The sequence below is a fragment of the Zootoca vivipara genome, chromosome 16 (assembly GCF_965207765.1).
Source record: "Zootoca vivipara chromosome 16, rZooViv2.hap1.1, whole genome shotgun sequence".
NCBI classification, from domain to species: Eukaryota; Metazoa; Chordata; class Lepidosauria; order Squamata; family Lacertidae; genus Zootoca; species Zootoca vivipara.
Genome location: NC_142599.1, coordinates 4,439,504 through 4,466,968, shown reverse-complemented (window position 1 = coordinate 4,466,968; position 27,465 = coordinate 4,439,504). Strand labels below are relative to the sequence as shown.

General features: G+C 44.4%; 2 protein-coding genes across 2 annotated transcripts in view; both read right to left on the bottom strand.

Moving 5' to 3' along the window:
* Positions 1 to 2,078, bottom strand: part of VPS37B (VPS37B subunit of ESCRT-I) — a 29,889-nt gene extending 27,811 nt beyond the window's left edge. Inside the window, exon 1 of the mRNA XM_035098229.3 lies at positions 1,808 to 2,078. Within this exon, the coding sequence (XP_034954120.1) occupies positions 1,808 to 1,912 (105 nt within the window). The 5' untranslated portion in view covers positions 1,913 to 2,078. The remainder of the gene's footprint in view (positions 1 to 1,807) is intronic.
* A 5,363-nt stretch (positions 2,079 to 7,441) lies between these two features.
* ABCB9 (ATP binding cassette subfamily B member 9) overlaps positions 7,442 to 27,465 on the bottom strand; it is a 41,172-nt gene continuing 21,148 nt past the window's right edge. Inside the window, exons 5-12 of the mRNA XM_035099079.3 lie at positions 23,149 to 23,354; positions 17,170 to 17,367; positions 13,955 to 14,083; positions 12,702 to 12,890; positions 12,276 to 12,449; positions 11,525 to 11,684; positions 10,039 to 10,175; positions 7,442 to 9,454 (exon numbers count right to left, since the gene is read on the bottom strand). Of these exons, the coding sequence (XP_034954970.1) occupies positions 9,161 to 9,454; positions 10,039 to 10,175; positions 11,525 to 11,684; positions 12,276 to 12,449; positions 12,702 to 12,890; positions 13,955 to 14,083; positions 17,170 to 17,367; positions 23,149 to 23,354 (1,487 nt within the window). The 3' untranslated portion in view covers positions 7,442 to 9,160. The remainder of the gene's footprint in view (positions 9,455 to 10,038; positions 10,176 to 11,524; positions 11,685 to 12,275; positions 12,450 to 12,701; positions 12,891 to 13,954; positions 14,084 to 17,169; positions 17,368 to 23,148; positions 23,355 to 27,465) is intronic.

Here is a 27,465-nt window from a genome sequence, read left to right as displayed (position 1 = left end):
ATCCTTCCAGTAGCACCTTAGAGACCAACTAAGTTTGAAACTTAGTTGGTCTCTAAGGTGCTACTGGAAGGAATTTTTTTATTATGTTTCGACTACGTCAGACCAACACGGTCACTCATAGACACTACCAGTCACTCATAGACAGACACCTCTCACCCATCAAACATACCATAGATTCTAATCTTGCACTAGCAAGACAGCTCCAAGGCCTGATCCAACTCATGTGAGGAGATTAGTCATACTTAAAGCGGAAGGGTCATTCTGAAAATGGAATTCACTAAACAGGGACACACCTGTCCCTTACAGTTTGCAGTACAGTACTGTATCTTGCAATGGGGTGGGAGAAAAGCTCAACACAGTTGAAGAAACCCCTAAAAGAAAAATTGCCCAGATCTTAACACACAGTCCCAAACATTTCAATAACAGGAAAGGAGGAGTATTAATTCAGCATTAAAGGTTGGAGAAAGACAATGAGGAAGGCTAGCTACCTGTACGTTTCATGACCACCCCCACATCCCAATGGCAAAACAGCAAATAGTTTGAGAGGGGAAAAGGCAGATCTAAAATGGAGAAGGGTGCCCTAATCTGTCTTTGTCTCTACCCAATCTGCCCCTAACCTCAATCCTTAAAACCATACAACACAATGGGGCTGGACAGGAAAAAGAACACCTAAGCACTGATTTCAACAAAGACAAAAAAGTTCAGTTGTAGAACATAAAACTCTTAATCTCAGTCATGGGTTCAAGCCCCACGTTGAGCAAAAGATTGCAAGGGATTTCATACAATTCTATGATTCTATGAAATGGGGACAATTAAGACTAAGGTCCCTTCACCACCTACATGAAGAGCAGGTGACTGCAGATGCCATATATGCATAATCTTCCTTCTCTCCCCATCAATTTTTCATTGGGCTAAACTAGTATGAACAATACACACAGGGGAGTAAGCCCCACTTAATTTGATGCGACTCAACCAGAGTCAATACAAACAGAACACTGAGCAACTCAATATATTTATTGTTGGATTATGTTGTTGGGGGGACCTTAGCCTAGCATAGCAGCAAGCCTATGGATCCTTCCTTGGGAGTCAATCCCATAGCCAACATGTATGTTTCCAAGTAAACACATACATGATCAAACTGCAAGCATATTAAATAGCATTTGGACTCCGTTGTTCGCTTTGTAAACAGGTTTATGCTTTATCGACATTAAACATACCTTCTTCCCCCTCCTGTTAACAAAAGCAAACGAAAAACGCCTACAGCCCAGAAGAACATCAAGGATTGCTTGGTATGGTTTTGTTTAATGAACTTCCTAAGTGGCTTCTGAGCAGAGAAGCAACTAGGACCTTTACATCACAAGGATAGTAAACAGCAGCAACCGCCAGCACTAAATATTAAAGTGCCAACAAACTCGTGGCTAATATAGTAAGCATTCCGCGTCAATATTGCAAACTTATATTATTTGCTTACAGAATTTACACACCGCCCCGCTATCACAAAGTTTTCTGGACGACTTTGCACTAAGTTGTGTGTTTTTTATATTATTAAAAAAGAACTAAAAAAAAACTTATTCAGAGTAAAACCTTAAAGCCTGAAGTTACAGGGATCCAGCAGAAATGAAAACCAACCGCACCCTTAAAGTAAACACCTAAGATTTTAACGCCGGTGTTGAAGGGGGGGGAGTAAATTTTAAATTAAATTAAATTAATCTACTGGCGAGGGAAGGGAGACAGACACCCCTAACCCGGTTTCCAAGGCAACGTGACAAGGCTGGCACCCCCTCTCCCCCCCCGCAAACCACCCTACCTCTTCCATCTCTCTGGCCATGCTCTGGAGCTGCTCCTCATCGTCCAGCAGCTCGTTCAGCTGGTGAAGGCTCAGGCCCTCCAGCCGCCTCACGTCCACCGCCATGGCGGGAGAGAAGGAGAGGGCAGAGGAAGGCGACGAAGCCAGCACTCGCCCGGACTCCGCTCCTCGCCGCTCGCCTCCCTCAGTCCAAATCTCCGCTCCACTCCGCTTGCCCGCCCGCCCGACTCCTGCGGCGGAGGCTGTTCCTGCCCCTCCCGCCGCCGCCTGGCGCTCCACCGGAAGTGCTGCAGCCGCTCTTCCCTCGTCTCCTCTCCTCCCTCCGGGTTTCTCTCAACGCCAGAGGGAGGGGGAGGAGTGTGACGTCACCTGTCACTCCCTTCTCCTTTCCTCTCCCCCACCGCCTCGGTCGCCAGAGTTGCGGCACGTGAGTGGCGGGGGGGAGGGGAAAGGGAAAAGAGGCGGGAAAAGTGCGCGGGCGCTCACTCTGAAGAGAACTTTTACCGTAGCACCGCTTTTCTTTTAACCTTGTTTGCAATTCAATATTTAAATTTATGAGTGTTTCTGTTTTTTATTATTATGTTATATTTATGCATATAAATATAACCCCTCGCTCTTTATATATATCTTAGTTACCTCTTTTCCATCTGAAGATGCTTCAGGTGACTAACGAAAGTGAGAAACAGATTGAAAAATAAACAAATTATAAACGCAACGTTATTGAAATTTAAAAATGAAAGTTTCCGGAAAGAATCGTTTTTGTTAGTTTATCATAGTAGGGAATATTACTGTATGTAGGCCTATACTGTATTATGCTGTACAAAATGGGGTCAATCTGCATTTGTGGCTGAGGAAAAGTTGGGAATTATATGAATACTCTCAATGAAATCAAACGTGCAGGAAAAGTGTAAAAATATAGAATGCCATCTGAAATAAAACTTGTTTTTCTCATTAGCTTTATAATATATCTGTTTTTCATACAACTTGAAGGTTTCTCTTTCAGTGGCTTTTCAACACCTTACTGATCAGCTGTTTCAGCTATTTCTCTCAACTTCTTGCTGATCAGCTGCTTAAATTCCCACCTTGTGCTGATCTTTCATTGCTGTTTTAAACTAGGGGTTGGGGGCATCAGACATGACTCAGAAGGGACTAGCTCTAAAAAGAGGACCTGTTGCGTCTCCCATTTTTATAAGAGCTGTTTGCAACCAATAAGAATTTGCCTCCCTTCTTTTACCTTTTGTTACATATGATCAGTGTGGGGTGGGGTAAAATCTGGATATATGCCATTAATTTTAGTTACATAACTCTGGGAAACCACCTGTTCAATGACATAAACTGAACTTCCTGTGGCAAACTCCATCAAAAGCTTTTCTCCCCCCCCCCCCCCGCCTTCTTTGTGTGGGCTGATGAGTGATTGGCATTAAATCTTCGCTGCTGCTGCTGCTACCACACAGACTTTATTATGGGTTTTTTTAAAGCACATTGTTGCTATGACAACATGAGCATCACTTAGCACCCTTGCATGTGCCAGTTCTAGTTAAAAAAAGGAATGGAAATGCAGCCAAATTAAAATTACTTTTAATCACACCAAAGGAACTCAATGTGAAGAATTAAAGTGCCTCTATAATAAAATATAATAGTGGACTTTCTTTTATTGTGATAAGAGTTCTTTGGGGGGGGGAATGTGCTTCAAATGTGCTTTACATGTATAGTGTGTACACAATCTAATTTTACTTCAGTACTGGTGGTGGAACAGCTTCCTCCAGCGCACCTGAGCAGGCAGCAGGCTAGTTTAGGGACGAGAACACCGGGACCTTTTCTCCAATACTCCAACACTCCTTCCTGCCCCTTGCCCAGCAGCTTGCTCACACTGCCTGCCTAGTGGTAAAGCCAGCCTTGCACCTTGACCTCTGTACATTATTCAATGCAATGTATTCAAGTCTGAAGGCAATATTTGTTTTTCTTTTAGGATCCAAAGCCAAGGTTTGTTCTCAGCCTGCCAATTGTGGCTTGTTTGAACAAAATAAATCACAGTCTCTGTTTTGGATGCTACCCTAAGCCAAAGGTTGCAGATTTTTGCTCCTGCTCATTAGCAGAAAGGAGCAAAGCAGGAGCGGTAAATTTCATGGTAAAATCAACAGGATGTAGTCACAGCTAGCGTTAGTTGGATTGGGGCCAGTGATTATTAGATCAGCTATATTCTAATTTAGGGCTGCAAACTTCCATCTATCAGATGAATTGGTTTTAAACATTTTTAATGAACTAAAAAGGCATCACATTAATTTTGTTAATTTAAATTCATCAGTAAGGGGGAGGCAACTAATGAAATCTGCATATAGCAGATGCCATCTTGGAAGAGGCATTCCCTCTTCACACAGGAGGGAATAGCGCTTGTAAAATTGTACATGCTGCAGCAAACACATGGACTTTCTAAGAGCATATTTGCCTTCAAATTTATTACTTTAGGAAACGTAACTGTATCATACACATTTCTCATCTCATATTACCAGTAGCAGTTTGCAGAACAACTTAAAGAACCAGGCTTTGAGTGGAAAATGTTGTGTGTTATTTAAGCAAGGTGTGGTTTCTTGTTTGTCTGGGAATCATTTGTGTGTGGACAGGATTATGAGAGCATTCACTTGTAGATATGTCAACAATTGAACAGCTGATCAATTTTAGCCAGGGTTTCCTGGTTGTATAACTAAATAAGTTGTATAACTAAATATGCTTGGCTCACACACACACACAAAAAAACCATGGAAGAGGGTTGCATTTAGAGACGGAGGAAAAACCAACACAAGGTAAACAAGAGAATTGCTATTCAATTAAAAAAAATTCTATGCATAGCAGACAAAAAAAATGCTAAGTTCTTCATACCAATATAGAAACTACTTCCAAATGCTATATAACACTTTAGTGTGAACAAGAAACAGAATCCAGGATGCATCCATGCAAATATGATTTGATTCCAAGTAGTTCCCCCAGTTAAGGTTTATGGGACACAGAAAACTGGTTATAATTTGGGGCATAGGTGAGAGGATAAACTTTAAAGCACAGCAGAGCTACAAGAAAGGAACATAGGAAGTTGTCTTATACAGAATGAGACCCATCAGTCCATCTAGCTCAGTATTTTCTTTACTGTCTGGCAGCAGCTCTCCAGAGTTTCAAACAGGGAGTATATCCTAGCTGTACCTGGAGATGCTTGGGATTAAACCAGAGACCTCCTGCATCAGATGCTCTCCCACTGAGCTACAGCCCTTCTCCAAAATTGAGCCCTTCTTTAACCAACTCTTCCTCTGATGCCGCTTTCTTGTAGCTGATTTTTAATGGGGTGCTTTTTTCTGGTTATTGAGTCCTATTGAGAGGGAAATAGTTTAAATTGGTTTGGGTGGAAAAGGAGCATGGGGAGAATAAATGTTTAGCTCCCCACACCTCTGTTGCTTTAGCAGTCATCTCCAAACCCTTGCTTTGTAAAACTTTGCATGTCTAGTTTGGGCATCACTCTCTGCATGTACACAACATGAAAATGGGGTCTGACTGCACATAATGCTTAGCAAAAGCTCTTAAAGTGCAGAGCAGCCCCATTTGCACATCGCAGTAAATCAAAGTGTATTGTTTAATGCAATCTCACCTCTTTCATTCTCCCTGCGTTTCTTGAGGAAACAAAATCACATCCCGATTTCACATTACATCCAAAACCAGGGATCATAGTTTGTTTCATCCCAGTAAAACACAATCAGTAAGCCAAGAACAGCTTGTGGTTTGTTGGAAATGAAACAAACCATGACTTCTGGTTTTAGAAGTAATTTAAAGCCAGACATTATGGTTTTTTCCTGCATCAGTGAGGAGAAGTGGAAAAACCCTAATGGGTGCATTCAACATGGCAAACTATTTACTGTGACATACTGTGGCACGCAAACTAGGTCAATGTGGCTTCAGTACTACAGGACCACATGGACAATGATTGCTGGGTTTGCTGAAAATGGCACAAGAGGCACAGCTAGCAGAAGGACACTTCTAAGCAAGAACTATCACAGTTAGTTCTGTTTGTGTTCATTAAGACAATGTGGCTCAAAGGCCTACAACAAATATTGCCTGATTGGTCAATTTCAGGACAGACTTTCTGTTTCATCAGTGGAGCCTTCCACCTGAAGGTCTCTCTTCCACCTGAAGATCAGAAGGACTGACCATCCTCCTTTACTGAAGGTGATAAATATAGCTGGAACTTGTGATTGATTTGTTGTTTAGTAAAATTGAGTTGTATCTTTCTCCCTTTTGCAGTTTGGATTCCTATGGCATTATCTGTTGAATCCGTAAGCTGATACGTATCTTCGCTTACAAGAAGTGCATTGCGTGTATGCAAACACAGCATCCTTGCAGTACATACCCCACCCATTATAATTACAGGATATTTGTTCATTAGGGAGAATTGGCATCCAGCCAACTTGTATTTAACTGTGATGTGACCTGATTTATTTGTAAATGTGCTCTCTGCATGCTCACCCACACCCTTGACCTGGTATCCTTTCAAGGTTGACTTCAGCATACTTGTTGGGTATATCTGTGATCTATGAGTCACTTTCACAACAGTCTGTTTGTACTGGAAAATTCAGAGGGAATTTAATTTGCAAGTCTAATCTTTGGAACTTTTTAACCCTCTCCTGAGGCGGGTTGCTAAATCCACACAGTCTGCTCAAGTTGCCCTAGAGTACATTTGCTTTCTGCTTTGCAAAAGAAAGCTACTGTACAAAAAACAAAAACAGAACATCCCTCATAACTCAAGATGTGCAAAACCTAAACCAGGACATGCATAGAAGCAACTTCCGGTGCCGGCGCCGCCCGATTTCTGGTGCCCAGACATGGGTAGCGTGGCACCAGAAGTAACTTCTACGCATGTCCGGACATGCATATAAGCGACTTCCGGTGCCGCGCTACCCAGGTCTGGGCACCGGAAATTGGGTGGCGCTAGCGCCCAAAATGGAGCCTCCCTGGCAGGTAGGAAATCTGGGGGATTTATGGGATTTTTTTCCAATCCGGGCTGCCAGCGGGAAACGGTTTAAAATACGGGGGTTTCCCGCGAAAAACGGGAGACTTGGCAGCTATGGACCAAATGCACACCAAGCAGCCAAACATATGGTGAACTTTTCACCATCAAGAACAATGTCCCCTTTTGTTATTTGAGTGACTGGAAAAGCATGAGTGAGAATTGCCATCAGTGGTAGTGGTAGACTGCAGGACTTTGGAGGCAGAGGTCCAGGGTCTCACCAAGCAAAGTGAGGAGGGCTCTCAAATGCATCATAGCAGGCTTACCACATTCTGAAGTAAAATACAAATTGCTATTGAAAAAGGAGGTCTGCCATAAGACGATTAATTCCAAAGACTAGCATAACCTAAGTGTGCCACTGAATACTGGTTCTAATATATTGAGAAGAGGGGTTCTCTCAAGCATCTGGCCCTCCCTGGGATTCCCTTTCCCTGAGGCAGAATATGCAGGAATTCTATCCCACTGTTTCACTGAGCTTTGTGAGTGCTCCATGCAAAATGAGAATAGCTGGTCTTGTGTGCTTGGCAAATGCCCAGTCTCTTGCCCATGTGGAGGTAACCATGCCAATAAAACACAGCAAACAGCAATCCTTCAAGATTCTCAATAAGCTGAGTGTCAGAGGTAGTCTTTATTTATTTTGTAAAGTGTTTGTAAAACATCACTATATATAATTTGCCAACAGCAAAAAAACCTGCCAAAAACACAGCAGCATCAAAATATCAGAAAGGAATTTAAATGAGCTAAAGTGCTTGAGCTTATTTTGCAACTGAGTGCAACTGGAGAGACTTGAGAGAGAAAGAGAAAGATTTTTAAAATTGCTCAATCCTCAATTCATAGTCTAGTTATTTTGGTAATTTCCCACCCTGCCACCTGACCCTTTAAGCACACTTTTGGATGCCTGTGCGCTCTTCCAAATCATTTATGAAACTTTAAAATGACCTGGTCAAATTAGGCAGTGCAAAGTGGAGCTAGAACATATTTCCTCCTTGCCCCCTTGCTTTGCTACAACAACAACAAAACACAACACCAAACAACAAAGTGAACAGAATAATTCAGGCAGCCAATGACTGACAATTAAATAATGTAAAAAATGGTTCCCAGCCCCCAGCAGTTATTTGGAATTGCTGGCAGAACCCACACCTTGAACAAGATCTTGTTGGGATTCCCCAAACAAAACTGGTGACAAGCCATTGGGAAAGTCTCTTCTGCAAACCTCACTGAAACAAATGGAGAAGAATTGTACACTGCTCTTACTCACATATGAAATTTTCCCAGTGGAATTTTTTGTGTGTGTTTCCTGCCTGACTTTATGCATTGAAACCAAATGAAAAAGCCTTGACTGCCCTCACAAAAACAAAGTTTTGAAAACAGGATTGTCTTATTCGCTGCAAATGTTGGTGCACAGACTGACAGTATGCAACAACTGATAAGTGCCAACATAAATTTAAACCATTTAAGTTGTTTGTGTTTTAAAAGTGTGCACCTCCAAATATCAAAAGCTAACCAAGGGAAGAAGAATCTCTCTCAGGGTTTATTATCATATATGCAATTGTTTATAGGCCAGGGACACAATTCACCATTTATCCCCACCTGCTGCAGTGCCACTTAGGGGACTGAAAGCATGGCTTTTCAAAGGAATGATTCTGGATGCTTCCTTCTAAAAAGCCACCATGCATATTATTCACTATGTGAATATGGCACCATATTAAGTTGCACACTTCAGCTCAGAGGTATCTAGAACCACTAGTCATGTTTGCAAATTTTGGGTGTAAGCTGGTCAAAACCTGAGCCAAGGGCCCTAGAAAATGTCTGTTTTAATGAGGGTGCCATACTTGAGGCATGGCATTAGCAAGGGTGTCTACAGGCACTGGGGTGATCCCAAAGAGCAACTGCTGACTTAGCCCCAAGGCAGCATTTCCCTTCCCAGTCCACACAATCACCCTCAGAGATCCTCCGCTGGTCATCCTTCTTCCCATACAATTACATGCACCTAAGAGAAACACCCGCTTATAAATAACAGCACATTTTGCACGCGTATCAGTGGGGAAAGAAAATACAGGGGCTGTGGTGGGAATTGTTGGCCCACTGGTTCTCCTCTCAGATCAGCAGGCTGCTGGGAGTCATGTGCACCGGACATTTAGTGCATAACACTGTAAATGGACAGAAAACATTGGTGAAGCTGTGCTAAAGAGGAGAGGTGGAATCTTCCAGTGGGGTGCCAATTGGATTCCTTAGTGCTTCAACCTCTGAGCTCAGCTGTGACAGCCCATCTGTGCAGTTCAAAATTTTCAAGCCCGGCACACATGACATCAAACTCTGAACTCTTCAGCCAGTCCCATCTTTGAAGACTCTCTCCGGATGCCAGGCAAGCTGCTGCCATCCTGACAGCTGTCCCCCGTGCCGGATTCATGGCCGAGAATCTGTCTTTGCACTAGCTTGTAATAAAGGCCGCCTTCTTCCATGAGCTGCTTGTGTGTCCCTTGCTGTACCACACAGCCCTTGTCGAGAACAATTATATTGTGCGCCTTCTCCACAGTGCTCAGTCTGTGGGCTATGACAAGCACTGTGTGGCCCTGGACATCCCCATAAATGGCTTGCTGGATCTGCCAATAGAAAGAGGTTCTTAAGTGTCAATTTCCTTGTGCACATGTCCAGACAGACCTGCCCCAGAGGTTTATGACAGGTAAATTAAAACAAAGAGCAAAAATACCGCCAAACTCCTCCCTCTCAACACACACACAAACCAGGTTTGAAAATAGCCAGCCAGGGGCAAGTAACAGCAGCCTGCAGTTGACAAGGCAGGGAAGCCGATCTAAAAAAACCAGTTTAAACTGAAGCCTCTGAAGACCACATCAATACTCGGGTTCCCATATCTCTGTATTTTTTGCTTTGAATTTGCCCTGGCTCAATGTTTGCAGCCTGATTCCTCCCTCCCTCTAAGGAGGGGGGCCATAGCTCAATAGCAAACCACCAGATGTTGCACAGAAGGCCTGAGGGTCAGTCCTTGGCATTATCAGGCAGGGCTGAGAAAGACCTCAGCTTGAATTACTGGACAGCTGCTGCCAGTCCACAGTGGGCAACATGGGTCCATCATGGTAGCACAGTATGGCAAGCCCTTACAACTGTATAATTGGCACCCTAATGCTATGCCTGAACAAGAACACTCCCTCCAAACAATCAGGCTCACCGCATGTTCACTCTCTGCATCCAGGGCACTTGTGGCTTCATCCAATATCAGGATTGGTGGGTTTCTGATTAAAGCTCTCGCAATAGCCACTCTCTGCTTCTGACCACCAGAAAGCTGGGTTCCCTTTTCACCAGCTTCTGTTGATTCAAAGGAAAGGGAGGAATCAGCATTAAATCTAAAGTAGCAGGGAGGGCTAAGACAGACAAGGAAGTCCTAGGTTAAAATGTGCTGAGAAGTCAGCAGGGAGGTCTTATGCAAGCCACATTTTCTCACTCTCAGCCCACCCCTCCATCATCTGCAATGTGAAAATAAAACTGACAGACCTCATAGGCTTCCTGTGAGGCAGGAGTGGGGAACTTTTTTTGCTTCATGAGCCACATGCTTATCAGGATCAGCCTTGTGGGTCAAATTTGACAGGTGGGTACAGCTGCCCTCTCAGTGACATCAGGTGCAAGAGGTTTGAAGTCCCAAAATTGGAACTTCAAAGCACCTTGCAAGGCATTGCTAAAATAAAGTTTTTTCCCTTAATTTAACAGGGGATTCCATTGCAAATCCCCTGTTAAATGAAGGGGGAAACTCTTTGTTGCAAGGTGCTTCAAAGTTCCAACTTTCGGATTTCAAAACACCTTGCATCTGACATCATTGTGAGGGCAAGTCATTCAGAAAAGGGTCTGCATGGAATCCTGCCAATTTGAGTGGGGTTTAACCCCCACTAATCCGTCAATGCGTGTGCACTAAATACTACTGTTGTGGCTGTGTGCCGGTTTCCAGCTGAAACCAAGGGTGCACAGCCAGTGCAGGATTTAACCTCGTCCTCCCACCTATCACATGATGTCACAAGTGGTGTGGTTAAGGGGAAATGGCCTCACAGGTCAACGTGAACCCCTGGTGGGCCAAGATTGGGCTGGACTTTCCCTATCTCTGTCCTTACCAGGACATATTAATCTGCTGTGAGGGGATGGATTAAAAAAACACACACCAAACCCTTACCCACTACTCTTATGACTGTGGTAGTGGGAAGGCCTTGTATCAGTACTGATTCCCTTTGTCAGTAATCACAAGGATTCTCCAGCATATCCTTGCTTAAATATAATCTGCTTAAATATAACCTGAACCTTTTTCATTTGTTTTGTGTGTGTAATTTCAGTTTTCGTGTGAATGTCTTGTTTCCTCTATACTGTACTATATTGTTTCTTTATATTAATATGCTATGTAATTATGCTTTTGATTAAATAAAGGTAAGTGTTTTTAAACAAGTGCTTAAATATAAGACCAATATATGTATATGTGTGTATGACACAGTTTGAGAGGGGGGAAATACATGAGCACACACTTGTTTTAGGGTGTCTAGGAGCTGTGCACACAAGAAGCAGAGGAGAACTTATCTCCTCCTCCATCCCACAAGATCACCACCACTTCCAAGTAAGTATGAATCTGGGCTCAGCTGCTGATTTCTTGAAGACACAGATAAGCAGAATTTCAATACCTGTATGGTAGCCATCCTGTAATTCCGTGATAAACGTGTGGGCGTTGGCCTTTTGGGCAGCATGAATGACTGACTCATAAGGGACAGAGGCCAAGCCGTAGGAGATATTTTCTGCAATAGATCGAGCGAAAAGGACCGGCTCTTGGCTCACCAGAGATATCTGCATAGAGAAAGGGAGGAGGGAGGGAAGGGAGGAAGGAGAGTCAGCTTAAATGACTATCCTTGCTTGTGAAGGCATCCGTTGTTAAGCAGAGTGAATTCCAAGCATTAATTACATGGCTTCATTGTCCTGTGTGAGTAATACAGCCTCTTATAACTTCCTTTTGCAAATATCTGTCATTAGCCCCTGCACTGCACTTTCTCACCAAACACTACGGTACTGTAGAGTGGGATGCTCAATGGCTAATAGCTACACATTCCTTTCATGTTTGAAAGGTAAGAGGGAGAGATTCTGAGCAGGTTCATTCAATTTAATCAGTTCTGCAACCTATATAAATTATCTTATTTTTCATAATGTCTTCCGGTTTTGCAAAATGTAGGGAAGAGGCAAGGACACTACCTCCAAAAGCTTGTTCGGTTTCTGCGGTTTCAAACCTATTTTCACAGTCATAAGGACTAGAAACTCTCCTTCTTGCTCTTATTGAAAGCAAAGTAATATTTTCAGGAAGCTCAAGCCTGCACTTCAACAGAATTGGCTCAGCCTTGCCCAGGGCCATTTAAGGGCTAGAATATGGTTACCAGCGAGTCGTACCACTGAGTGCAGGTACTTGTGCTCGTACATGTTAATAGGCTGTCCATCCAGCAGGACCTCCCCATCTTCAAGTGGGTAGAAGTTTTCCATGATGCTGACACAGGAACTCTTCCCGCTGCCTGAGGGCCCCACCAGCGCAGTCACTTTCCCAGGATGAAGCGTGAACGAGACATTCTGTAAAGCAAAAGGATGTCTCTGCATGACCAATAGGGGCTATTTCAGCCTTTCCCCAACCTGCCGCTCGCCATATGTTTTGGACTACAACTCCCATCATCCCTGACCATGGCAGTTCTTTGATTTGTTTATAATATGTGTATTTTATCTTCCCTTCCCACTGCCAAAGTCTTTACAGTAACTATTAGAAACTGGCTATCCATGGCCACCAAAGCCAAATGTGCAGCAACAAGGCAGGCGCAAGACGCTTACCTGCAAGACCTGGGTTGCAGGTCGAGTGCGGTAAGCAAAGGTGACATTCCTGAACTCCACTTTGCCTTCTAGCTGGTCGGGGGCCAGAGTGCCATCGTGTACCATGGTCGGCGTGCGGTCTATAAACTCGAATACTTTCTCGGCAGCTCCAACACCCTGCATCAGCCCACTGTAGACTGAACCAATAGACTAAAATAAAAAATAAAAGAAGTAGAGGACATTACAATTCTAAGAACCTCTCAATTTACAACAAGGAAGGAACAAATCGGGAACATTTCCTGCTTTTGAAAATATGTTTTGCAAATAAGTCGTCATGCTGTAAGAAGGTTCGTTCAGAATTAAAAGAAAGCTGTGCCAAGTGGTTAAGCCAGGAAGGCATGGCCAATGCTGGCATTTACTCAAGTTGCCTCACTCAGTTTTGGACATGCCTTCACTAATGGGCATTGTTAGGGGGTGAAGACAGCCCAGGATATGTGTGGCTCAGGGCACCTGAACATTGGGACTTTCGTGCTGGACCCTTCTTCCCTTCTTTCGCCTTTTATCTAACTTGGAAGTTTTACGAGATGGTCTTTTAGCAGACCAATGGAGAGGCACTCGCCCTCTCCTCCACAATGGAAGCCACTGTGAGAAGCAGGACTATTAAGGATCTTCAGCAGGGCTATTTTTACGTACTTAAGCCGTCATGTTTAATCAATAGTGCTTTTAAAAAATGATTATTTTGTGTATGTTTGAAGCTAGCTAAGTAGTTGCTGGGCTTCAGATCTTATCAGCCCCAGTCACCATGGCCAATGGTCGAGGATGCTAAGAGTTGTGGGTCAAGAGTATCCATTTTAAATTGTAATTTAAATTAAATAAATAAATTTGGTTGCATCCTTCTTCATCAAATGCACATATGGCCCATCTAATTCAGCATCCTGTTCTCACAGTAGCCAGCCAGATGCCTACGGCAAGCTCGAAAGCAGGACCTGATCTCAACAGCACTGTCCCCACTTTCAATTGGCAGCAACTGGCATTCAGAGAGGCATACTGCCTCTGACAGCAGTGGTAGAATAGAAAATCTGCTAGTACATTTATGAAGATATAACTATATACCCGAAGCTCAGGCTAGGCTGGAGCCCCACATAAGACTGGAAAACAAGCACAGTTTGTGGGAGATTGCTGAAGACCCTGATAAGAAAGAAACTCCACAGAGATCAGTTACTTTAGCTCTCTTAAGACTGGGACACAGATGCTTTCAGACGGGTGAAACTTACCTCCATGCAGTCTCCAAGGACAAATTCATAAATAATGAAGGATATCAGGTTCCCACTGGTCATCTGGTCAGTGATCACCAGGTGGCCTCCGTAGTACAAAATGCTGACTTGAACAATGAGGAGTGTTAGCTGAAACCGAGCACAGAATCCAGATTCAAAAACAGGAGACAGAGAGTATCTCCTGAGGTTCACCTTAAATGGCAACCATGTTTGGGCTGGTGTAGGGAAGATGAAGGCAAGGAACAAACTGAATCAGTGAGGGGATAGAGGGCGGTGGGCACAGCATTGGTCTGAGCAGAAATGCACTGTACCAGGAAGAGGAGAAGTTAGTGATGTGTTTGGTATACAACTGATAGCGTGTAAAACATTCAGATTCATTAACAGCTAAATGCAGGAATAGGGACTGGATGAGTGGTCTTTTGGCAACAAAACATGCAGGGAGTACAACAGTATCGCAGGAAGACATCCACTGTGCTATATATAAATATCCAGGCCAGGATCAAACTCAGGGACAGGCTAGTTTGTAGCAGGAACCAGCTGCGCACAGCAGTTGTAGCCTGGTGCTTGCAAAATCACAAAACAGCATTTCCCTCCTCCCTAGAGCAGAGTTTGGTCTTCCTTTTAAATATAGCAAGACTGATACCTAACTCTCAGTTGCACTGGACTTGAATTGATTTTATGTATGGTATTGTTCTAATTTTCATACACACGCACACACACACTTTTATATATGCAGCTGTTCTGTATATGATTTTACTGTATTGTAAGTCACCTCATCAGAAGAGATTCATAAATGAAGTAGTATAAAAATAATAAATTTCATGGACCAGAATCCACCTTATCAGATGCATGAAATGTTATCCTATGTTAGCAAGGGGGCGTTTATGCACACACACAAGATTATCTGCTAACATAAATATAAATATTTATAAACACTTAATTGTCATAATCATGCAACAAATATATATTGTTATGTGTTGTGCCAGAGTTTTGTGGGTGTAAGGCACCAATAATTCTTGGGTTTAGTAAAAGTTAAAATTAAGTTTGATTAAACTGCCAAACACTGCTGGATGTAGTTTATGCTAATGAACCAGCCTGTCAGGTCTAGCCGAGTGTAATAAGCCATTAAGATACAAACAGCCGTGACCAGTGGTGCTGTCCACATCCGGGGGCATGGCTGGCGTGCGACCCAGGGGGCATGTCATGCGTTGGGGGAAGTACGCAGCAAGTGGCGTATGTCCCAGGGAGCGCGGTGTAGTGCGCTGTCCACGGGGGCATGGCGCATGTCAGGGGGTGCGGCAAGCAGCGTGCGCAGTGAGTGCTGAGCATCCCGCGTGTGTGCGGCAAGCATCCCGGGGAGCAGGAGCAGCCGCAATGTCACCCCGCGGGATGGCACCTGGGGCGAACCGCCCCCCGCCCACACCTTTGTCCACCAGTGCCCATGACAGCCCATCAAGGAAACCATAAAGAGAAAGCAAAGACTGCCAGACAAAAAGGAGAGGGGCCCCTTTCTCAGCTGTGTGTTGGTGGGCAGAGACCAAAGTAGTTAGGATTTCTGGGGAGGTTTGACAAGCAGAGAAGGGCGGGCTGGACACAATGTGTGGATGCTCTACAATCCCTTCATCTAGCTTCAGGTTGTATATGTGTGTAAATAAACCAAATAACATGAAGATACCACACACTGTGCTGTGCCTTATTTCCAAAGGAAACACAGGCCTGGAACCCCTGAAGCCTCTGGCACTGCTGAAAGGGGATTGGGGTGGCGTGTAACACACACTCTCTCTCTATATATATATTAGGCCTGGGCAATATATTGATATATTTCCCAGGACTGGTATGAGGAGAAGACCACAATGTTGGTTTCACTCAGTGGTACATCGCTGATGAAACCGCCACGTGCCTGAGTCCCTCTGCTAGCAGCGCAACTTCATCCAGGGGGTGCTGCTAGCAGAGGGAGTTGCAAGCACGGCAGTTTCACCAGCGATATACCGCTGAGTGAAACCGACTTCGTGGTCTGCCCCCATATGGCACAGAAGGAGAAACAAGCCTGCATCATCGAGGTGCTGATACGACTTGTTCCTCCCTCCGCATCTTTAAACTGCTCGGCTGGGGGGGGGCGCCCGGTTGCCACTCCCTTCAGCCAAGCATTTAACAGAGCCCCCAGTCCAGTGCTGGCTTCTCAAGCTAACAGTGAGGTAGGGGCTCTGCCCCACCCATCTGAGCACCCCTGACACCTCAGCAGCATCGGATCGCTCAGCTGGTGTGGGGGGAGCCCTCCCGCCCCCCCCCCAGCTGAGCAGTGGCCTGGGCCAGCTGCATTGGCCCTAGCCTTCAAGGGCTCCAGTTCTGGTGGTGAGAGCTGCGACAGCTTCACCCTGTGTCTAGCCAGCTGGGGCCAACGCAGCTTGTTTCAACATCACGGTATATTGCCAATCTGCAATGTCTGGCTGGTGATACATCACGCTGTTGAAAATCTAACATCGCCCAGCCCTACTCTCTCTGTATGAAACAATTACTGCAGGGGTGGCCAACTCCAAAGAGACTGCGATCTACTCACAGAGTTAAACACTGGCAGTGATCTACCCCCTTTTGGGGTGTTCAGGTCAAAGTTGTTTAGGGAGGAGGAAAGCCCTGTTTTTAGGGGTTCAGGTCAAAGTTGTTGAGATTTTTTAGGAAGGAGGAAGGCCCATTTTTTAGGGGTTCAAGTCAGAGTTGTTGAGCTTTTCTGAGGTGGGAAGAACGCCCTGTTGGGGGGGGGGGTGAAGGGCTAAAATGTTGAGTATTTTTAGGGGAAACAAAGTTGTTGAGCTTCTTTGGAGGGAGCCAGTGATCTACCAGTGATCTACCACAGACATCCAGTGATCTACTGGTAGATCACGATCTACCTGTTGGACGTGCCTGAATTACTGTATAATCATTATAGATATAGATATAGATATAGATATACATATAGATATATGCACCCCACCTTTGTCCCTGACAGGGACTCATGCAACTTCACACACACACTTTTAACAGAAACAATTATCATCACCATGCATCTGCTGATGTGGCTGAAAGTTTCTGCCATGATACATTTGTCAGTCTTTAAGATGCCATAAGGCTCTTGGTGTTTGCTCAGAACCTACCCATGATAAGGGGACAGGTAAACATGACGACAATGAAGGTGAAGACAGTGAGCTACAAAGCAGCAGTGGGAAAGAGTTTCCACCTACCCCACTGGACCACACATAGTAGGTGTAAGCCATGGCTTCTTTCTTGTTGAGTTTGTAGACTTGCTGCAGTTTGTCTGAATAGACGTTCGCCTCCACTTCCTCATTGGCAAAGCTGCGGACGGTCTTCATGGCTGATATGGTTTCCTCAGCAGTGTTGTTTGCTTTTGCCAAAGCATTCTGGACCTCTTTGGAGAGTTTCTAAATGGTGGGCACAGAGAAGGAGGGAAGAGAGGCAGGCTGTCCCATAACCAAGAAATGGAACGATCATACTTCAGGGTTTCCCAGACTTTCAGAATTTGGGAGACCCCAACAAGTCCCAGCAACTAAACTACTTCTTTTTCTTTTTCTTCTTCTTCTCATCATCATCATCATCAGGTTACTAAAAAAAACCTCCAAGGACGCTTACAACCCTATTAATATAAACCGTAAAAAACTACGGTAATACAATATCAGAATGAAAACCAATAAATCCATATTGAGGTTTGGCACCAACCATAGTCATGGCTAGTGAATTCAGGCATAACAACAAGAACACACCAAATTATACAGGTTAATATCCTGGTTTAGGATTCACCTTGCCGGCAAAGGTCCGTATAGTTAAAGCTATGGTTTTCCCAGTAGTGATGTATGGAAGTGAGAGCTGGACCATAAAGAAGGCTGATCACCAAAGAATTGATGCTTTTGAATTATGCTGCTGCAGGAGACTCTTGAGAGTCCCATGGACTGCAAGAAGATCAAACCTATCCATTCTGAAGGAAATCAGCCCTGAGTGCTCACTGGAAGGACAGATCCTGAAGCTGAGGCTACAGTATTTTGGCCACCTCATGAGAAGAGAAGACTCCCTGGAAAAGACCCTGATGCTGGGAAAGATGGAGGGCACAAGGAGAAGGGGACAACAGAGGATGAGATGGTTGGACAGTGGTCTCGAAGCCACCAACATGAGTCTGACGAAACTGCGGGAGGCAGTGGAAGACAGGAGCATCTGGCGTGCTCTGGTCCACGGGGTCACAAAGAGGCACCCAGAGCAGGGCCTGCAGAGCATATCTTAAGACAATCTTTCCTAACCTTGTACTCTCCAGATTTTAAACACCCATCAGCAAGTGTAGCCAATGGTTAGGGATGAGAGGTTGTATAGTCCAGAAACATCTGGAAGGCCACAGGTTTCCCATCCCTGTTGTTATCTGCTCAGCAGGTAAATCAACCAAGGCCGAGAAATAAAATAAAAATCCCCACGGGACCTCTGCAAGGCCTTCCTCCTTCAGAATTGTATGAGCAGCAGCACTGTACATCTCTGTCGCTTCTCTGCAGCTCCTTTTTGGGTTGGTATTGCACATGCAATGCTAGAGAACAAAATCAGGAATCCACACACCACCTGCCTTTTTGAATTCAGATGATAAAATTCATGAGCATGAAGACACTATAAAGTGTTTAGATTTTTTAATATTTTATTTTTAATGATTAGTTTTGTGGTTAAAAATGGAACAAAAAGTATATATATATATATATATATATAGAGAGAGAGAGAGAGAGAGAGAGAGAGAGAGAGAGAGAGAGAGAGAATGAATACATGTTGATATATCTGTATTCACACACACAGAATGGATGGATGAATTCTATTTTTGATTATATTTTTTCTAGGCTTAAATTGAGTTCTCCCCATTTCTTTGGCAATTGTTTTTGGAGCAGATATTGGGGGGGGGGGAAATCTCATGAAAATTGACAGATTAGTGCTAATTTCTCCTAACAAACACATTTTTGTATACAGTTTTGACTAATAAACACATTTTGGCAAGCAATTTCCCCAAAGATAATGAATTTTTTTCTAGGTTATTTTTACTTTTATGCACCCTTTCCCCATGCATAGGCATCTCTGTGCACATTGTTTGGTTGGACTAAGGCACCTCCAAATTGTGGAAACTGCAAATTCCAAAGGCTAGCTGTGTTCTGGTACTAGAATTGGTTTGAGAAGTGCAGATTAGGTAGTTTCTCATTAAGATACAAAGACAAGATCCCTCCTCTTCAGGGAGGGGGGAATTTGCAGGCGGGACCCGCTCTACGCACCAAGCAGGGGGGCTCTACCTATACCTGCTCTACCTATACCTGCTGCCGCACTCAGAGCCCTGGCTGGCCAATAGGGCCAGCCTGTGGGCGGGGTTACCTGCTTCAAATGAGCGCGGCAGCCTCCAGATCGCCCCTTTTCGCTGCTGCTCCTCATCGAAGCATAGCAATTCGTCACAACTTCTTCGGTATTTGGCGGTAGGCGCATTGGAATATGGAGTTGTCTGGTGTGTTCGAGGACTGGCTGTGGCCATCATCCAACCCTCCTCTTATAGGGGTATCCCCTTAAGGGATCCGGCGGTCGTGGATCCCGTCCGACGCCCGGCTGGTAGCTAGGGCCATGGCACGACCCCCGGTGACACCAGGGGGAGCTTTCAGTTGTATTTGCATCAACAGGCTCCTTCCTCGGGGTGTTAACCTGATATGACCCCCCCGCTGAGCGGGGTGGAGTCACACTTGCTAGCGAGTCCAATGCCTAAGCCAATACCTCTCACTTGCTCCAACCCAGTGGTTCCCAACAGGTGGTCCGGGGACCCCCAGGGGTCTGCGAGCTATGCCAGAGGGGTCCGCAAGATGCTATTAGAATAAAAAATATATTAAATATATTTCGTATGATAACAGATTTTTTGTTTTGGCCGCTTCCTGCATGAGCAGAGTCTAGCGCAAAACTAGAATTAGATAGAGGCAGTAGTTCTGCTGTATGCCGTTAGGTGGCGCTTTACAAACACTACTGTTTTGCAAAGAGGCAGCGCGCGCATTCCACTAACGCTCACCTGCCCAAGATGCTTTGCGCGCGTCGGCTTCATTTGTGCGCTACTGCGCAGGTACCCTGTCTTCTCCATTCCCCTCCCTCCTCCCTGGCGCGCGCTGCCTCTTTGCAAAACAGTAGTGTTTGTAAACAAAGCGTTGTTTTTCGCGGAAGCTACAGTTCGCGTAGTTAAAAATGGACCGTTGGTTAAAAAGTGGTTCGTTAAAACGACAAAGGCCTACAGATGAAGAGGAAGAACTGTAAAAAACGTATAAATATAAAATATAAAAAGACTCTTAATTTGGCTCTCACTTTTTAATTTTAGGATTAGGAATTAATGGGAGTCCTTGTCACAATAGCGGCTCAATGAGGGGTCCTCGAGAAAATTTTGTTGGGAACCCCTGCTCTAACCAATAAAGTTGTGGCCTTATTCTACCCATTAACTCTAATACCATGTGTCACTGTGTCTTTATTTCTCGCGGGGGGCAGGTCCTTGAACCGCAAGCAAATTTCTCCCCCATCCCTAACAGCCCCCCCCAAAACAAAAGGCCAATAAACTATGCATATCCCACAGACCAGGATATAGCAAAAACACACCCTCCCTCCCCTCTTCCCCTCAGCGCTGAGTAGTATTAATATTGCAGCACGAGAGCCAAGAAGCTTCTGTTGGCTGGGAGCCAGGCATTCAGTGATTCCAGTGTTGCAGAGCCTCACTGAGATTGTGTAGCGCTCCATGGGACAGGCCATTTGCAGTGGGAGCCAAGCTGGGGAAGCATGAAGGACAAGGCAGAACAGGAAACGCACATTTGCAGACTTAAGCACTCCATCCAGCAGCCGATGACCTCAGGCAGCAAAGGCTTCACACAGAGGTAAGCAGGCAAGGTCAGCCAGCTCACAAAGGACAAAAGATTAGCCAGGTGCACAGATGTCCCAACTGGTATTACAAGTTATGGCAGCGAGAGGAGAGGCAGAATGAACAAATCACACGCAAGAAGAGAACAATCCCCCTATACCAGAAACAACTAGGAAAATAAAGCAGCAACAAGAGGACACATCAAAATGGAGTGGCAATAAACCAAGTTTTGGGGGGAAATGTATAAAATTGTTTTAACTAAGTTGTGGCTGATTTGGTAAAATTTCAAAAATCAATAAAAACAAATTGGCAAAAAAGAGAAAGGGAACAATCCCCCTCAATCCTAGCTCCTGCAGGCAAGGCAGGAGGGGAGGGGTGGAAACTTGCCATGAAACAGATGGCCCCGGATTTAAAAGAAAGCATACAAAAGGTTTTCCACAAATAGGGAATGTGCTTTTGCGGGAAATAGTAATAGTGATGATGGCAGCATCAAAAGTTGGGTGGCTTTCTAGAGAGCTTACAATCTATCTTTAAACAGCAACCTTTAGGATTCACGCAATGTTTGTTTATTTAAAGTTCAGTGTACAGTACTTCACATGCATGTGTGCTGGAGGCTGCCCTGAGTGGCTGGGATATAACAACAACAACAACAACAACAACAACAACAACAACAACAACAACAACAACAACAACAATACACAGTCTCTTGAATCCTTACTGTCCTGGGAGAAGCTCAGAGAATTGGGGATGGAGGACCCTAGAGAGGGTTGGCCAGTATTGTTATCATCACCTTACAACACACACTTAGCTGTTGTTGTTGTTGTTTAGTCGTTTAGTCGTGTCCGACTCTTCGTGACCCCATGGACCATAGCACGCCAGGCACTCCTGTCTTGCACTGCCTCCCGCAGTTTGGTCAAACTCATGTTCGTAGCTTCAAGAACACTGTCCAACCATCTTGTCCTCTGTCATCCCCTTCTCCTAGTGCCCTCAATCTTTCCCAACATCAGGGTCTTTTCCAAGGATTCTTCTCTTCTCATGAGGTGGCCAAAGTATTAGCTGTTATGCCCTCCTTTTAAAAGGAGATGGCTGGGGGAGAGAGCCTGCCATGAAAATGCAACAGCATTACTACAGAGATAACGTATGTACAGTATAGTCTTTGGAAGTGAGTCTCCCTGCCCCAAAGACACAGCCCTAGGACTTCCTCTCTAGAGACAGCTCTAATTTCTTTTCAAGTCATCTGAGAAGGTAAGACGACCTGCAGCTGCCTTATGCCTCTTCCCCACTTGCTTTGGCAAGAGAGATTGCAATTCCGTTCCACAGCGAGGACAAGGCAGGCAGCTGGACAACAGCACTGCCAAGGCCAAGAAATAAAATAAAAACCCCCACGGGACCTCTGCAAGGCCTTCCTCCTTCAGAATTTTATGAACAGCAGCACTGTACATCTCTGTTGCTTCTCTGCAGCTCCTTTTTACATTGGTATTACAGAAGCCATGAAAACAAGGTGCATGGCTTGGACTATATAGGACCGAAATTGTACGTGCAATATTGGAGAAGAAAATCAGAAATCCGTGCACTATCAGCCTTTTTGAATTCAGAAGATAAAATGCATGAGCATGAAGATTTATTTTTTTTAATGTTTTCTTTTCTTTTGATGATTAGTTTTTGTGGTTAAAAATGGAAGAAAAAGTATATGAGAGAGAGAGACACTCAAGAGATGGTGTGTGAAAATACAGTGGTACCTCTACTTACGAATGTTTCTACTTACGAATGGAGCTCCGTCCGCCATCTTGGATGTGGTTTAGATAGGATTTTTCCTACTTACGAATTTTTAGATAGGGTTGCTTCTACTTACGAATTTTTTCTCCCAATGCATTCCTATGGGATTCGACTTACAAGTTTTTTCAACTTAGGAATGTGCATTCAGAACGCATTAAATTCGTAAGTAGAGGTACCACTGTAGGAGAGTTCTCAGAAACTGCTCAGAACAGTCTCTGCCAGGAGATTGCTAAGGACCCACCAGATTTGCTGTGGGAAAGGATGTTAGCTCAGTGGTTAAAGTATCTGCTTTGCATGCCAAAGGTCTGAGGTTCAATCCCTAGCATCTCTAGGTGGGGCTGGCAATGTCCCCTGTCTGAAATCCTGGAGAGCCAATGCCAGTCAGTGTCCTGAGGTAGACGGAGCAATGACCTGACTTGGTAGAAGGGCAGCTTCCTACAGTATGTGCCTGTGTCCCCAAAGCAGAACTCCCACAGGCAAACAGACAGACAAGCTTTGAGAATGAGCTCTGGGGTCAGGCTTAAAAGCTACAGATAACACTAACCTTGTAGTACTTCCCGTAAAGATCTGACATGAGCATGATTATGGGGAATCCCATGAAGGTTACCAGGGAGAGCTGCCATGAGAGGCTGAACATGAAAACTATCACCCCCGTGGCCTTGACCATATTGCGCAGGAAGATGTTGATGTTCTGCGAGACCAGGTCACTCACAATCGTCGTGTCCGACGTCAGCCGGGAAATAATGTCACCTGAGAGAGAAAGAAAGAGAATGAGAACAGAAGCAATGTGTGTAGAGCTGGAGGGTGCTGGGCAGGGGGCAAAATAGGGTTTCTCTGCTCACAGAGAGAACTCTGCCTATTTGTTGAAATATGCACATTCTCTATTAATTATTATTATTAAAAAAAATAAAGTGCTACAGTTTAAGGTCCTAATGTGCAATTCTGGGAAATATTTGAAAAATGTTCTATGGGTATCAAGCATGCAAAGCAATTTTCTTTTCTTTTTTTTAAAAAAGATCAAATCAAAATGCAATAAATAATTATGAAATACAGCAATAAAATTAGCAAATAGCAATAGCTGTAACAACAACAATAAAAACCCAGCCAATCAATTACATTTTCTTTAAAAGAAGAAACAGAAAACAGAACTTGACCCCACTTACAGTCTGGACTGAAATCCAAACCAGAGCCTGTTCCAGCTGGTCTGCCATCCTTGTACAGGGCCAACGACCACAAATTGCCACATATGAAGGTCACAGAGGAAGGGGCCGTAGTTCAGTGTTAGAGGATCTGCTTTGCATGCAGAAGGACCCAAGTTCAGTCCCTGACATCTCCAGGCACAGACTTCCTTGTCTGAAACTCTGGAGAGCTGCTGCCAGTCAGAGTGGAGATTACTGAGCTAGTGGGCCAGTGGTCTAGCTAGGATAGGACCACTTCTCAGGCAATCTACCAAGAGTTACAAGCTGGGGGTTTCTCACAAAATAAACCCAATGGTTTCTCCCACTCCAAACTGTTTTCACAAAGGCTGACTGATCTGGCCCCTCAAGGAAATATTTCTGGCTCTCACACTGATTTTGGCAGCAGCAAAAAAGGTGGGGGGGGGGAATTCAGTATGAATGCAAATTGTCCCATTCACACCCCGCATGTGTGTCCTGTACATGTGAGTATATAAGAGTGTGTGTGTGTAAGAGTATGGTTCTAGCATGTGGCCCCCAGAAGTCGGGCCAATGATGAATGTGGCTCTTGGACCCCAAAATGGCTGGGCATTCCTACTTTACTTGGAAAAAAATGGATCATCCAAAGTGGGATGTGCTTGACTAATTGGGCTAAAGTCAGGTTCTGGCCACCTCCACTCCCAAGAAGGAAACCTACGCCGTTGAGAGATGAGTGTCTACCAAAGAGGAAGGGACATAGTGCATAATTCTAGGTGTGTGATTGTGCAGTTTCTCAATATACCCTGATTCACTGGGAAGTGCTAATCATTTTTCTGCATCTGCAACACAGAAGTACAACCAAAGATTACAATAAACCCTTCCCTAAATGGTTCTTTGACTTGCAGAGGTGCTATGAATATGGTTACACACAGGGCCTCTGTGCCCTTTAACTGAGCCCCAGTTCATCATTTGCTTCCTGCTGCAGATCTGAGAAATTCAGCAAGCGCTCTCTCTCTCTTTCTCCGGAAGGCAAGGAGCCAAGAATATTGTGGTGCTGTCTGGTCAGAGAAAAGCTTGCTGCCAGAACCCTCAACACAGAGGGCAGACCACAGAGAGGCTGAAACACACCCTTAACTCAAAAACCCTTTAGGCCAGGATCCAAAAAAACTGTGCAGCTAGTTGCATCTATGCAAGTGGTGTGTGAGTGTGTGTGTTTCTTTAACAGTGACCTCCCCTCTATGTCATGAGGCAAATCCCTTTTAAACCAAGAGGAGATCCAAAAGTAGTTTTTGATACAGCATAGTGTGCAGGAGGGAGTGGCTAGATCCTAGACAAAATCGCAAAGAAGAGTTTGTTCCAAACCCATATTTGCACCTTGAGCATTTACATCCAGAGGCCAATGTTCAGATTGCTTCAAGGAACATATGAAGCTCTTCAAGCAGGAACATCAGTTCGTTTATTGTCAATGCAGCATATATTGTCAATACAGACTGGCAGTGGCTCTCCAGGTTTTCAGACAGGGACTTCCAGCCCTAACCTGGAGTTGCTGGGGATTCCACCTGCAGCCTTTTGCATGCAAAGGAAGTGCTCCACCACAACTGGAGTACCTCTACAGACTGCTATAATGCTGTAAGATGCATTTGGCTGGATCAATACATTGATCCATTGATACGGCCAGTGTTTTTTTCTTCTAAAAAATTGTTTGTTATTGTTTAGTCGTGTCTTACTCTTCGTGACAACATGGACCAGAGCACGCCAGGCACTCCTGTCTTGCACTGCCTCCCACAGTTTGGTCAAACTCATGTTTGTAGCTTCGAGAACATTGTCCAACCATCTCGTCATCTGTCGTCCCCTTCTCCTTGTGCCCTCAATCTTTCCCAGCATCAGGGTCTTTTCCAGGGAGTCTTCTCTTCTCATGAGGTGGCCAAAGTATTGGAGCCTCAGCTTCAGGATCTGTCCTTCCAGTGAGCACTCAGGGCAGATTTCCTTCAGAATGGATAGGCTTGATCTTCTTGCAGTCCATGGGACTCTCAAGAGTCTCCTCCAGCACCATAATTCAAAAGCATCAATTCTTCAGCAATCGGCCTTCTTTATGATCTCACTTCCATACATCACTACTAGGAAAACCATAGCTTTAACTATACGGACCTTTGTTGGCAAGGTGATGTCTCTGCTTTTTAAGATGCTGTCTAGGTTTGTCATTGCTTTTCTCCCAACAAGCAGGCATCTTTTAATTTCGTGACTGCTGTCACCATCTGCAGTGATCATGGAACCCAAGAAAGTAAAATCTCTCACTGCCTCCATTTCTTCTCATATTTGCCAGGAGGTGACGGGACCAGTGGCCATGATCTTGGTTTTTTTTGATGTTGAGCTTCAGACCATATTTTGCTCTCTCTTCTTTCACCCTCATTAAAAGGTTATTTAATTCCTCCTCACTTTCTGCTATCAAGGTTGTGTCATCAGCATATCTAAAGTTGTTGATATTTCTTCCAGCAATCTTGATTCCGGCTTAGGATTCATCCAGTCCAGCCTTTCGCATGATGAATTCTGCATATAAGTTAAATAAGCAGGGAGACAATATACAGCCTTTTCATACTCCTTTCCCAATTTTGAACCAATCAGGTATTTCATATCCAGTTCTAACGGTAGCTTCTTGTCCCACATAGAGATTTCTCAGGAGACAGATGAGATGATCAGGCACTCCCATTTCTTTAAGAACTTGCCATAGTTTGCTGTGGTCGACACAGTCAAATGCTTTTGCGTAGTCAATGAAGCAGAAGTAGATGTTTTTCTGGAACTCTCTAGCTTTCTCCATAATCCAGCACATGTTTGCAATTTGGACTCTGGTTCCTCTGCCCCTTCGAAATCCAGCTTGCACTTCTGGGAGTTCTTGGTCCACATACTGCTTAAGTCTGCATTGTAGAATTTTAAGCATAACCTTGCTAGCGTGTGAAATGAGCACAATTGTGTGGTAGTTGGAGCATTCTTTGACACTGCCCTTCTTTGGGATTGGGATGTAGACTGATCTTCTCCAATCCTCTGGCCACAGCTGAGCTTTCCAAACTTGCTGGCATATTGAGTGTAGCACCTTAACAGCACCATCTTTTAAAATTTTAAATAGTTCAGCTGGAATATCATCACTTCCACTGGCGTTATTATTTGCAGTGCTTTCTAAGGCCCATTTGACTTCACTCTCCAGGATGTCTGGCTCAATGTCAGCAACCACACTACCTGGGTTGTACGAGACCTCCAAATCTTTCTGGTATAATTTCTCTGTGTATTCTTGCCACCTCTTCTTTGTCTCCTGCTTCTGTTAGGTCTTTTCCACTTTTGTCCTTTATTATGGTAATCTTTGTACGAAATGTTCCTTTCATACCTCCAATTTTCTTGAACAGATCTCTAGTTTTTCCCATTCTGTTGTTTTCCTCTATTTCTTTGCATTGCTCATTTAAGAAGGCCCTCTTGTCTCTCCTTGCTATTTTTTGGAAATCTGCATTCAATTTCCTGTATCTTTCACTATCTCCCTCACATTTTGCTTGCCTTCTCTCCCCTGCTATTTGTAAGGCCTCATTGGACATCCACTTTGCTTTCTCGGATTTCCTTTTCATTGGATGGTTTTTGTTGTTGCCTCCTGTATAATGTTACGAGCCTCCATCCATAGTTCTTCAGGCACTCTGTCCACCAAATCTAAATCCTTAAACCTGTTC